Source organism: Salvelinus fontinalis, chromosome 25, assembly GCF_029448725.1.
Source record: "Salvelinus fontinalis isolate EN_2023a chromosome 25, ASM2944872v1, whole genome shotgun sequence".
NCBI lineage: Eukaryota > Metazoa > Chordata > Actinopteri > Salmoniformes > Salmonidae > Salvelinus > Salvelinus fontinalis.
In genome coordinates, this window is record NC_074689.1 from 12,033,784 (window position 1) to 12,047,184 (window position 13,401).

The 13,401-nt window shown below is 50.3% G+C and overlaps 1 protein-coding gene across 6 annotated transcripts in view; it reads left to right on the forward strand.

Annotated features, from left to right (window-relative positions):
- Positions 1-13,401, forward strand: part of LOC129822843 (MAGUK p55 subfamily member 7-like) — a 249,857-nt gene that overhangs the window by 144,900 nt on the left and 91,556 nt on the right. For all 6 annotated transcript variants that reach the window (XM_055881296.1, XM_055881291.1, XM_055881294.1 and 3 more), the window contains one exon: positions 12,943-13,024. In XM_055881296.1, the coding sequence (XP_055737271.1) occupies positions 12,943-13,024 (82 nt within the window). The remainder of the gene's footprint in view (positions 1-12,942; positions 13,025-13,401) is intronic.

The following is a 13,401-nucleotide window of genomic DNA, read 5'->3' on the forward strand; positions in this document are numbered from 1 at the left end:
GGAAAAGGGTGCCATTTGGGAAGCAAAAACCGAAGACTGTGGTCGATGTGTCCTACTCCTCTCGTTTGGCTTTTAAACCCCGTGATGAAGATGTAAAGGTGGAGGTCCTTGCTGTGTTTGCCCCGCCCTGTGTTGTGTTTTTTATGGCTCACTCTCCTCTGTTCTCTCTGTGCCCCTCTCTTCTGAATCCCTTCATCTCTACACCACTATATCACTCCTCTTCATCTTTCTCTGCTGTCTGTCTCATTCTCTTCTCCACGTCTCTCTCTCCATTTTGTCTCTGTCTGTCTGACTCTTCCCTATTTCTCTCTCTCTGTTGTCCTTTACTACGGTTGTCCTATGGGCTTTGGTCGAAATATAGGGAATAGGGTCCCATTAGGAACGCACGTCTTTCCATCATGCCCCTCACTCGGCCCAGCCGTCCAAACCCCCAGACACTCGACCCTCCATTCCCAGGTTGTTAGGCATCATTAGGAGCTGTCAAAACACCCAGCCAGGAACCCGACAGGCTCAATGTCTCTCTCTCTCTTGGTCTCTGTCTCTCTCTCTGTCTCTGTCTCTGTCTGTCTGTCTCTGTCTGTCTCTGTCTGTCTCTGTCTGTCTCTGTCTGTCTCTGTCTGTCTCTGTCTGTCTGTCTCTGTCTGTCTCTGTCTGTCTGTCTCTGTCTGTCTCTGTCTGTCTCTGTCTGTCTCTCTCTGTCTCTCTCTGTCTCTCTCTGTCTCTCTCTGTCTCTCTCGCTGTCTCTCTCTCTGTCTCTCTCTGTCTCTCTCGCTGTCTCTCTCGCTGTCTCTCTCTCTGTCTCTCTCTCTGTCTCTCTCTCTGTCTCTCTCTCTGTCTCTCTCTCTGTCTCTCTCTCTGTCTCTCTCTCTGTCTCTCTCTCTGTCTCTCTCTCTGTCTCTCTCTCTGTCTCTCTCTCTGTCTCTCTCTGTCTCTCTCTCTGTCTTTCTCTCTCTCTCTGTCTTTCTCTCTCTCTCTCTGTCTTTCTCTCTCTCTCTGTCTTTCTCTCTCTCTCTCTCTGTCTTTCTCTCTCTCTCTCTCTTTCTCTCTCTCTCTATCTCTCTCTCTCTCTATCTCGCTCTCTCTCTCTCTCGCTCTCTCGCTCTCTCTCTCTCTCTCTCTCTCTCTCTCTCTCTCGCTCTCTCGCGCTCTCTCTCTCTCTCTCTCTCTCGCTCTCTCGCTCTCTCGCTCTCTCGCTCGCTCTCTCTCCTTGCGTGAATGGATGGGTTTTCCCGTCAAGAGTGCCCGTGCCATGGTGGGTGCAACTCGATGGAAAACACCCTCCATACCATGGACATCATCTCCTGCGTGGATGTCTGGCTATGTCAGTGGCATGCCATCCAATTGGCTCTGCCCTGTACCTAATCAATGCAACTCCTGACCACCCACTCTCACTGGATCAGCTGGGCTCCTCGTTAAGAATCCTGAAATACTCAACTTGTCTTTTAGACTACTATGTTGATTTTTGCTGAGCGTTTCCGATCACCCCTACTGCTTTAGATTGCTGCCGATCAGACCTTACTGCACACATGACATTCTGTTCTTCCAGGAAGGAACGAGAGAATGACTGGCATCACAATCAGATATTGGTATGTCAAAAGGCAGACTATGATTTTCCATCTGGGCTTCAGCCTTCACTTCACCATTCTGGCACCATTAGAGCTGTTGGATCACTCCTCCTGCCTCATCTCTTCTTCATTTGACTCTCAGAGTCAGTCTGTAAACACGTGCAGAGACCCAGATAGTCAAGATGTTACCCGCCCATTTCTCTCTGTCTCTCTCTCTCTCGGTCTGTCTCTGTCTGTCTCTCTCTCTCTCGGTCTGTCTCTCTCTGTGTCTCTCTCTGTCTGTCTCGCAATAGACTCTTAATACCTTTGGCTTGGAGATTGCGGTGCACAACAAATAAATACAAAATGTATTTTGAGACGAGCTTTGTTAATTTCAACTATTTAGTCAATGAAAGTCGTACATAATGACACTGAAGCCGTTTAAAACGAGATATGAGGATGTTCCCTTTGTTGTATGTTTACATTAGCGTGTGACAATCAAGTCGTTGGTAACGACACTGAGATTAATGGAGCATTAGATTAAATTATGGGAGGCAGGCGGGACACATGTTAGTGTTTTACAGATCGAGCCGTGTGCTTTAAAACCCATGCATCTTTCATTTGATGGATTGGCTGTGGGTTTGGAGCTCTGTGAGGAAGATGGATTGTTCTAGAATGTTCTAGAGTGTAAAACATGAGGAAACGTCTGGGTCGTTCTGGTTTGGTGATGCTATTGGATTTGATCACTTGTACATGTATTTTTTGTAACTGGCAGTAGAAAGTGGATGGAGTGTTTGCTTCCATGGTGGCAGAGCACGCGCCCTCCTCTCTTTTACCCGAAGCCTGTTAGATTTGGAACTTGTAACAGTATAGAGATTTCAGATCTGTAGTTTCAGTTTTGACTAATTCCTTCTAACCAGTACCCCAACCTATTAAGTTTCATCTTTTCTTCTAATTGTAACTTCATCTGATTGGGTGATTATGTGACTGGTTGAGTGTTTGATGGAAAGCCAGACTCACCACATGTCAGCTGTAGAGGTCAAGGTCACTTCTCTCTGTGTGTGTTATGATGTGATCAGATCTAGCTCATGCCATTCTGGAGAGTGATCCACACACAGCCTCAGATCACCCTACATCACAGAAACTACATTCCCATATAGATCTCAAGGCTCACTGAAAGCGTTCCCTATCATCGGTAATCTTAAACGCCTAGAATGGTTTCAGGCCTCTTGAACACTCTTTCCCATCTTGTTTGTATAATATATAGTAGCTTCCTCTCCCCAAAGCGTGTTCCGTGCGTCAGTGCTCCGTCCGTGCGGCATTACGAGAGCTGGAGGTGAGGTGGTGATTGGGCGCATTGTTGCCTGTCCCTGTGCGGCGCTCCAGGCGACCTCGCTCTGGGGGTTTCCCAGGCCACTTACGGAGATGAGAGGTGACATCTGAAAGTGATGTTTTCCTGGAGGGATAATTTCAGAAGAAAACACTAAACATTCTCAGAGGGAGAGAGAGAGACACGATAACTGTCATTGTATACACACACACACACACACACACACACACCTCAGGACAGAAATAGCAACCCGCAGAGCATACGAATACATGCTGACTCTGGATTCAGACTCAACACACAAACAGCTGAAATGCTGAGGTTGGTCTGCTCAATAGGTTTTCTCAGAGAGTGTGTAATGACTATCTAACATTAAGAGCCTGTGGATGAGGAGGAAGCGGGTAAGAAAAATGAACTGGAAGCCGTCTTTCCCAGGACAGACTCCAACACAGACTATCTGGCAGCTCCGACTCCTCCCTTGAATTATCATGATAATGACCTGCAATTTTCCCTTTTCTCATAAGACCTGTTAATTGCACTCCCAGGTCAAGAGCAGGGTTAAGGAAATAAAAGAGGACCTTTTAGCCAGAGATTCTCTGCGTAGGTTTTTATTAGTTGTAATCACAAGTGATTTAATAAAACAGGTGGAGAGGATGGAGGGTGGCAGCTATCACACACACACACACACACACACACACACACACACACACACACACACACACACACACACACACACACACACACACACACACACACACACACAGGAGCAGTTACTGTGGCATTAATTAACTACTAGAAGTAGAAAAATCGTTGAACATATAAGCTTTTCTTTATTTCACTGACAGTAAGATCTTTCATCTGCTGAGTACCACTCTAAGAAGTCACAAATGATCTCCTGCTCTGTATTATAATGTAGGAGTACCACAGTGAATGATCTCCTGCTCTGTATTATAATGTAGGAGTACCACAGTGAATGATCTCCTGCTCTGTATTATAATGTAGGAGTACCACAGTGAATGATCTCCTGCTCTGTATTATAATATAGGAGTACCACAGTGAATGATCTCCTGCTCTGTATTATAATGTAGGAGTACCACAGTGAATGATCTCCTGCTCTGTATTATAATATAGGAGTACCACAGTGAATGATCTACTGCTCTGTATTATAATGTAGGAGTACCACAGTGAATGATCTCCTGCTCTGTATTATAATATAGGAGTACCACAGTGAATGATCTCCTGCTCTGAATTATAATGTAGGAGTACCACAGTGAATGATCTCCTGCTCTGTATTATAATGTAGGAGTACCACAGTGAATGATCTCCTGCTCTGTATTATAATGTAGGAGTACCACAGTGAATGATCTCCTGCTCTGTATTATAATGTAGGAGTACCACAGTGAATTACGAACTTAATTTCTCAATCATGACCACATACATTCATTACTATATTACCTGAGTATCACTTTACTTTCTTTCATTCATTCTGTTTTTCAGACGATGCTTTGTATTTTCTCTCTGGGATTAAGTATGCAAGGCCTCATAAATGCTCAGTTGGCTCTGTTTCTGAATGGTCCTATATGTAATGGGGGTGATATGCCATCCGTCTGACGTAAGGCTGAATGACACACTTTTAGAGATATGATTGGAGGTAATTGGGTTTTAATGTCCAGGAGGCCTTGTTTCCATTGTGATTCTATTTTCCACAGTCAACATCTGGTGAGAGCAAAATGCTAGCATGTGGTTTCCACTACATGTGTATTTATATCCTAAATACTTCAGTCAACATGGTGGCAGGTAGCGGACTTGCCGAGCCAAAGTGAGAGTTTATTGTCGCCGTTACAATTTGCTGTTAAGTGACATCATGTCAAAACACGTTCTCGCCCACTGGCCCGACCACTCACATTTGTTTTTTCTTGTCTCGTTCAATTTGCAGGGAAAAATAATATTTGTTGAATGCCACAGGCTCAGACAATGTTATGAGTGGTCGTTACGGACTGAGGGACGTGTGTGTGAAATGGAGACGCCTGCTTGTTTTTGCTGGCAGGTTGAGGGGGGGAGGGGTAAGAGGATCCCCTCTGGCTCTCCACTATGACCAGGCCACACACACCCAGACTCCTGAAGCCCCAGCCACACCACCAGTCCTGTAGTTCCAGCCAGTGTCCCACTCCCAGCTCTAGCTACCAGACCGCTGAAGAACCAGCCAGCCAGCAGATCCTATGGCCCTGGCCCCAGCCCTTGTTCCCAATCCCCAATCGTATACCCTAGATGCCCTGAAGCCCCAGCCAGGCAGGGTTAGGGCTGGGTAATATGACTTCTGTTTCTCCACCATGGCCAGGCTAGACACCCAGCCTCTAACCCCAGCCAGAGCCACCAGCCCCAGTGTGCTGTGCTGAGGTCTGAAGCCTCTCCTGTTGCTTCTCCTACTGCTGCTATAGCTGTCCAGGCCCCCCAGCACCTATACTTAATCTCCAATAATTATTTACCCCAGCCCCCTGAAGGCCCAGCCAGCCCTATAGGCCCTATGTCTGCAGTTGCAGTAACTGTCCTGGCCCCTACCTCACTCTATCTGCCCTGGGCCACAGCCACCAGCCCCCTGAAACCTAAGCCAGCCAGTAGGCTCTGGTCCTGACTGACGTGTGTTGAGCAGAGGGCTGAGGTCTCTCCTACTGCAGCAGTAACTGTCCTGGCCCCTGCCCCACTATCGTGGCTCCAGCGCACGTTGAAAGGCCCTGGAAGATATCGCTTGACTCTCGTTCGCTCTCAGAAATGCACGCTCGCCTCCTATATACCGTGAGGCAATCCAGATTGTCCCCTAGCCCCCCAAGCCCCTCTCTCTTTCCTCTTTCTCAAAGTTGAGTGAATATGTAAAGTGTGAGCCATTTGTCATCACATACTTAATACGGCAACCCTGTCTCGCTCTGCATGTGTTTTTTATACGTTCACAGAGACTCGGAGAGAGAATATAACTAACAGTCTGATATGGATGAATATTTCTCCAATTCTCATCACACCGCGGAGATTAAGCTATTGAGTTTTGGCCGGGCCTACAATAACGATCAGAAACATTTATGTGTTCAAAATATAGTAATAGTGGTCGGAGCAGAGGTTCCCATATGGAGCTGATCAGGGGGAGAGGAGAGCAGAGGCTGAGGATCACCTTACTTACTGATGAGTAATTGACCGCCGAGCCCAAACCTAAAAGCCCTGCTGATTCCACCAGGACGATTCCACATCGCTAACTTCTCCAACATATCATTTTTCAGAGGGAGGGAGGCTCGCTCACTTCCTATAAGTAATGCCTATTTTTAGACTTTCACCCCAAGTCGGAAGACTCTTACGGAGGCAAGGGGCAAAAAGCGAAACAAAATACACACAAAAAGAGACACTTCCTTATGTTTCCCTCCTCTTGGGCTAACTAAGCTATCTATTTCGTGAGAATGACGAGGTTTAGCCAGTCACTTGATGGTTAAGTGGTGGCCCCTCTACTTACTAGTGTAGCTCATTCATCAGGCTTTGTGATTGTCCAACATCAATCATAACCCTTAAGTCCTCCTGCCTGTCTTGTTGTGTCCCAAATGGCACCCTACTCCCTATATAGTGCACTACATTTGACCAGAGGCCATAGGGTCCTGGTTGAAGGTAGTGCACTATATAGGGAATAGGGTGCCATTTAGGATTCAGCCTAGGCCTATGTCTGTCTGACTGTTAGTCAGTCTTTGGCTGGCCTGCGTTCAGGTAACCCCCGGGCACCACCGTTTCCCTGGCTCTAGTTAAACTCTCCTTGGCTCGTCCGCAGCTGGAGTCTCCCAAATGGCTTCCATGTGCCAGCGAGTGCTGATGGGTCTGTGTTAACGAACAGAGCAGCCATTCTCAGGTTAGCAGCTTCAAGAGAGGCCCCATGCCGGCTAGTGCTAGTGAATCTTTCCCAACTGTATGTGTTTGTGTGTGTGCGCTTGTATGCACCCATCCCAGTGTTTGAAGCCAGAGCTTCTTTTGGTTCAGGGCTGTTTATGTATTTGCTCATTAGGAGCTATGCATCAGTGCTGTTGATGAGAATTAACCACAGGGCATCAGCAGAACAGGGGAGGTATGGTTAAGGTCACCATTGGGTTACAACATTTATCCCAAAACTCCTCTGTACCATGGAGGGGCCTCTACCTCTCTTAGTACTTCCAAAGCAGGTCAGGTCTTTTAGCTAGCTCACAGAAAAGCGCCATTTGGCCCGGGAGAAGAGGGAATGAAGTGTACCAGCCTCTCCATGTGGTGCACAGCTCGTTGAGGCCCTGAAACGATGTAGCGAGGACGTGTGGACTGCCGTGGGAGAGGGGGAGGGGTGGGATGTAAGGAGAGGAGACGTGGACTGCCATGGGAGAGGGGGAGGGGTGGGAGGTGAGGAAGGAGGTGTGGACTGCTGTGGGGGAGGGGTGGGAGGTAAGGAGGGAGGACGTGTGGACTGCTGTGGGAGAGGGGGGAGGTGGGAGGTAAGGAGGGGGGACGTGTGGACTGCCATGGGAGAGGGGGAGAGGTGGGAGGTAAGGAGGGGGGGACGTGTGGACTGCCATGGGAGGGGTGGGAGGTAAGGAGGGAGGACGTGTGGACTGCTGTGGGAGAGGGGGAGAGGTGGGAGGTAAGGAGGGGGGACGTGTGGACTTCCATGGGAGAGGGGGAGAGGTGGGAGGTAAGGAGGGGGGACGTGTGGACTGCCATGGGAGGGGAGGGGAGGAAGGTAAGGAGGGAGGACGTGTGGACTGCTGTGGGAGAGGTGGGAGGTAAATAGGGGGGACGTGTGGACTGCTGTGGGAGAGGGGGAGAGGTGGGAGGTAAGGAGGGGGGACGTGTGGACTGCTGGGGGAGAGGTGGGAGGTAAGGAGGGAGGACGTGTGGACTGCTGTGGGAGAGGGGGAGAGGTGGGAGGTAAGGAGGGGGGACGTGTGGACTGCCATGGGAGGGGTGGGAGGTAAGGAGGGAGGACGTGTGGACTGCTGTGGGAGAGGGGGAGAGGTGGGAGGTAAGGAGGGAGGACGTGTGGACTGCTGTGGGAGAGGGGGAGAGGTGGGAGGTAAGGAGGGGGGACGTGTGGACTGCTGTGGGAGAGGGGGAGAGGTGGGAGGTAAGGAGGGGGGACGTGTGGACTGCCATGGGAGGGGTGGGAGGTAAGGAGGGAGGACGTGTGGACTCCCATGGGAGAGGGGGAGGGGTGGGATGTAAGGAGAGGAGATGTGTGGACTGCTGTGGGAGGGGGAGAGGGGTGAGAGGTAAGGAGGGAGGACGCGTGGATTGCCGTTGGAGAGGGAAAAGGTGGTCATTAACTCTCAAACGATCAGAGAGTGTACTATACGTGAAGTGCTCATTAGTTCAACAGCTCGGTGTTAGTTGATGTGAACAAGTCGTCACTAATGTCTCCCTCCTGGAGAGGACCTGTCCCCCAGTCTCACCCTCCATTCTCTCTGTCTTTCTAAATTTCACTCTCTTACTTTCTCCCTCCCTCCCTCATCCCCCCCACCCACTTTCTCTCTTTTTATCTCTCCCTCTTTCTTACTCTCTCTCCCTCTTTCCCTCTCTCCCCTCACCCTCTTTCCTCCTCTCCTAATGGGCCTCACCCTGCTGGCTCCTGTTGCGTGGTTGCTTGGCTGTCTAACCCCCCTCCAGTAGTCAGTCTGATGACTTGGCTGAAGACTGCACTACTCTTATCAAGTAGAGCTCATTTTCCTACCGTGTCTCAGCTGAGTTCACAATGAGGTGATCCAGGAATCATATCCATTCCTCCCTCCGTCTCCGTCTCCATCTCTCTCTCTCTCTCCCTCCCTCTTGGCGTAGCTCTAGCCTGGATAGGGATCGGCCCGTCACGACAGCAGGGTAGTGGGTCAATTTCCAGTTCTAGAATTACTCTTCTAGACTGGTCTGACTTCCAGCCGACATATGATTAGGGAAGGAGTGGTAATGACAAAGAACAGATGAAGCTTATTCACTTCTTTCTTCATTTACCCTTCAGCCAGCCACGAGCCTTCCTCCCTCCTTATCGATGAAACCTAATAAAACAACCATCACAGTCCTGGCCCCCAGCCGACAACACACTGACAAAAACATCCATCTCAGTCCTGGCCCCCAGCCAACAACACACTGACAAAAACATCCATCACAGTCCTGGCCCCCAGCCAACAACACACTGACAAAAACATCCATCACAGTCCTGGCCCCCAGCCAACAACACACTGATAAAAACATCCATCACAGTCCTGGCCCCCAGCCAACAACACACTGACAAAAACATCCATCACAGTCCTGGCCCCCAGCCGACAACACACTGACAAAAACATCCATCACAGTCCTGGCCCCCAGCCGACAACACACTGACAAAAACATCCATCACAGTCCTGGCCCCCAGCCGACAACACACTGACAAAAACATCCATCACAGTCCTGGCCCCCAGCCGACAACACACTGACAAAAACATCCATCACAGTCCTGGCCCCCAGCCAACAACACACTGATAAAAACATCCATCACAGTCCTGGCCCCCAGCCGACAACACACTGACAAAAACATCCATCACAGTCCTGGCCACCAGCCGACAACACACTGACATAAACATCCATCACAGTCCTGGCCCCCAGCCGACAACACACTGACAAAAACATCCATCACAGTCCTGGCCCCCAGCCGACAACACACTGACAAAAACATCCATCACAGTCCTGGCCACCAGCCGACAACACACTGACAAAAACATCCATCACAGTCCTGGCCCCCAGCCGACAACACACTGACAAAAACATCCATCACAGTCCTGGCCCCCAGCCGACAACACACTGACAAAAACATCCATCTCAGTCCTGGCCCCCAGCCGACAACACACTGACAAAAACATCCATCACAGTCCTGGCCCCCAGCCGACAACACACTGACAAAAACATCCATCACCGTCCTGGCCCCCAGCCAACAACACACTGACAAAAACATCCATCTCAGTCCTGGCCCCCAGCCAACAACACACTGATAAAAACATCCATCACAGTCCTGGCCCCCAGCCAACAACACACTGACAAAAACATCCATCTCAGTCCTGGCCCCCAGCCAACAACACACTGACAAAAACATCCATCTCAGTCCTGGCCCCCAGCCAACAACACACTGACAAAAACATCCATCACAGTCCTGGCCCCCAGCCAACAACACACTGATAAAAACATCCATCACAGTCCTGGCCCCCAGCCAACAACACACTGACAAAAACATCCATCACAGTCCTGGCCCCCAGCCGACAACACACTGACAAAAACATCCATCACAGTCCTGGCCCCCAGCCGACAACACACTGACAAAAACATCCATCACAGTCCTGGCCCCCAGCCGACAACACACTGACAAAAACATCCATCACAGTCCTGGCCACCAGCCGACAACACACTGACATAAACATCCATCACAGTCCTGGCCCCCAGCCGACAACACACTGACAAAAACATCCATCACAGTCCTGGCCACCAGCCGACAACACACTGACAAAAACATCCATCACAGTCCTGGCCCCCAGCCGACAACACACTGACAAAAACATCCATCACAGTCCTGGCCCCCAGCCGACAACACACTGACAAAAACATCCATCACCGTCCTGGCCCCCAGCCAACAACACACTGACAAAAACATCCATCACAGTCCTGGCCCCCAGCCAACAACACACTGACAAAAACATCCATCTCAGTCCTGGCCCCCAGCCAACAACACACTGACAAAAACATCCATCTCAGTCCTGGCCCCCAGCCAACAACACACTGACAAAAACATCCGTCTAAGTCCTGGCCCCCAGCCAACAACACACTGACAAAAACATCCGTCTAAGTCCTGGCCCCCAGCCAACAACACACTGACAAAAACATCCCAACTGGATGAAAAGCAGAGAGCTGCAACCCTGCAACTACGGTCTGGACACTGCTCTGGGAGATAACACAGACCTGTATATCTCTCTCTCTGTCTCTCCCTCTGTTTTGCCTTCTTTCTCCATCTCTCATACTCTCTCTGCCCTCTTTGTCTGGTGCCCCCTCCCTCCCTCCTCATGTCTCCCTCCCTCTCCTATTGCATCACGTTTCAGCTGTTTATAGTCTCAGTAAGGGGTTAGCTGTGACCTTGACACCAGGGTTTGACAGTGTTCTGCCCTCTCCACCCCTCCTCTGATTTTCTCCTACCAAAACCTCTCTGGTTACCATAATTGGACAAACTATTTGATTAAATGGAAAAGCTGTGAAGATCTCTGGCCCGAGGAGCGTCTTATCCCCATGTTAAAGGAAGGGCCTCTGCTCTTTCGATCAGGCCCAGCAGCCATCTCGTCTTCTTACCTCAACGTCATACAGAGGAAAGAACCTCTAGGAAAGTATTAGTGGGGGAGAAAACCATTTAGGAGTGAACAGGTTGAGAAAACGGTGAGGGTGACGTGGTAGAAACCAGTGATCTCTCTGCGCTTCTTGTCAGCCATGATTGTTGGACCTGTGGAGGTACTATATTTAGGTAGGTCGCCCAAGAACAATGAAACGGAAAGACGTTTGGTTGGCCACCGCCTCGTCATTGACGTAGGCTAGTTGTCTCTGAGTGCCCCTGGCTAGGCCCTCGTGGCAGTTGGTTAGAACAACATGGCAGTTGGTTAGACAGTTAGACAGTTTGAAACGAAGCACAGTCCACACTGTGGAGAAAAAGGAGCCTCTTCTTTCACAGAAACAATAACAGTAATGAAGATGATGTGAATAACAGTTTGAGACGAGAGGAGCGAGGGATGATGCCTTTCTAGTTCTTAACTATGTGCCTAGACTACACGTCTACGGAGCCGTTACCCGTCTGGCTCGGACCGGTTGGATAGGCGATGGCTGGCGGTGATGACACTCCATGCTGTGGTCGGATTCGAAAAAGGTTTAGCCGTCTCTCGTCTCGCTGTGTGCCAGCGTCCGTCCACCATCCAGCACTCTGCCGATAAGTTGCTTGTGGAAGGGCGGGGCGGGTTGGCTGTTGGCACACCCTGGACCCATTGTCTCTGGCTGGCTGAAGAGAAGAGAAGCCCTGGTAAACGCATTACTGGCTGCACTGAAACCTCATCCCTTCTATCCTCTATATCCTGTCTGTATGTCTCTCCCCCTGCCCTCTGTGTCCTGGTCTCAGCTATGGGGCAGTAAAGACGACAGTGAAAACACAGGGGAGAGAGAGAGAGAGAGGCGAGGGAGACAGTGTCTGGATGTCTGCTGCTGCTACAGGGCTGAAGGTTAACTATCTGCTAGGGCCTCACTTTTCTTTCAGTCAGGGGCCGGTCCAGACAGATTTAGTCCCGGGATGGATGTCTATGCCCGGAAAGGTTTGGACTGAAAATGCCCAGCTGTACTGTACAGCCTGTGCTATGGCGTTCATGTCAACCAGTAGGGGGATTCACCCCAGTGGTTGATTGAAGTGGGGTTTGGATTGGAAATCACAGCGAGCTGTAGCAGGTTGGAAGAGATGGTTGACCAGAAAATGTCTGTTGGACGTTCATGATGGTATTTCTGGATATTGGTACACGTGTAACACCATATGATGCCCTCCCGGGTGGCACAGTGGTCTAAGGCACTGCATCGCAGGGCTAGCTGTGCCACTGGAGACTCTGGGTTTGAGTCCAGGCTCTGTCACAGCCGGCCGCGACTGGGAGACCCATGGGCACAATTGGCCCAGCGTCGTCCGGGTTAAGGGAGGGTTTGGCCGGCAGGGATGTCCTTGTCCCATCGTGCTTTAGCGACACCTGTGACGAGCCAGGCACAGTGCACGCTGACACGGTCGCCAGGTGTACGGTGTTTTCTCCGACACATTGGTGCGGCTGGCTTCCGGGTTGGGCATTGTGTCAAGAAGCAGTGCGGCTTGGTTGGGTCGTGTTTCGGAGGACGCACGGCTCTCGACCTTCGCCTCTCCCGAGTCCGTACGGGAGTTGCAGCGATGAGACAGTTGGATACCACGAAATTGGGGAGAAAAAGAAAATATAAAAAGAACAACAGCAAAAGGAAACCTTCATATGATACTTCATCTTTTGACCTGTTCCTTGTGTGTTTGTGATGCAGGGAGCCACAATAAAGCGTGATGAGCACACAGGAGCCATCCTTATCGCCAGGATCATGAGAGGTGGAGCAGCAGACAGAAGTGGTAAGTTATATTTCTCTCTCCACCCACCCACCCTCTCTCTCTCCACCCACCCACCCACTCTCTCTCTCCTCTCACCAACTCTCTCTCTCTTTCTCCACTTAGCCACACTCTCTCTCTCTCTCCACCCACTCTCTCCACCCACCCACCCACCCTCTCTCTCGCTCCACCCACTGTCGCTGTTTGTCTGTCTCTGTCTGTCGTCCCCCATGTACTCAGTGTATAATGTAAAGTGTAGTCATGCCCTGTTGTAAAGGGCATTGCTGCATACGGGCCCAAAAATCACTAATACCAGCATGAAGAAGAGCCACACACTGCTGGAAAGCAGAGAACAACCCCCCCAAGCTGTGTGTTACTAAAGCAATACAACCTCACACATT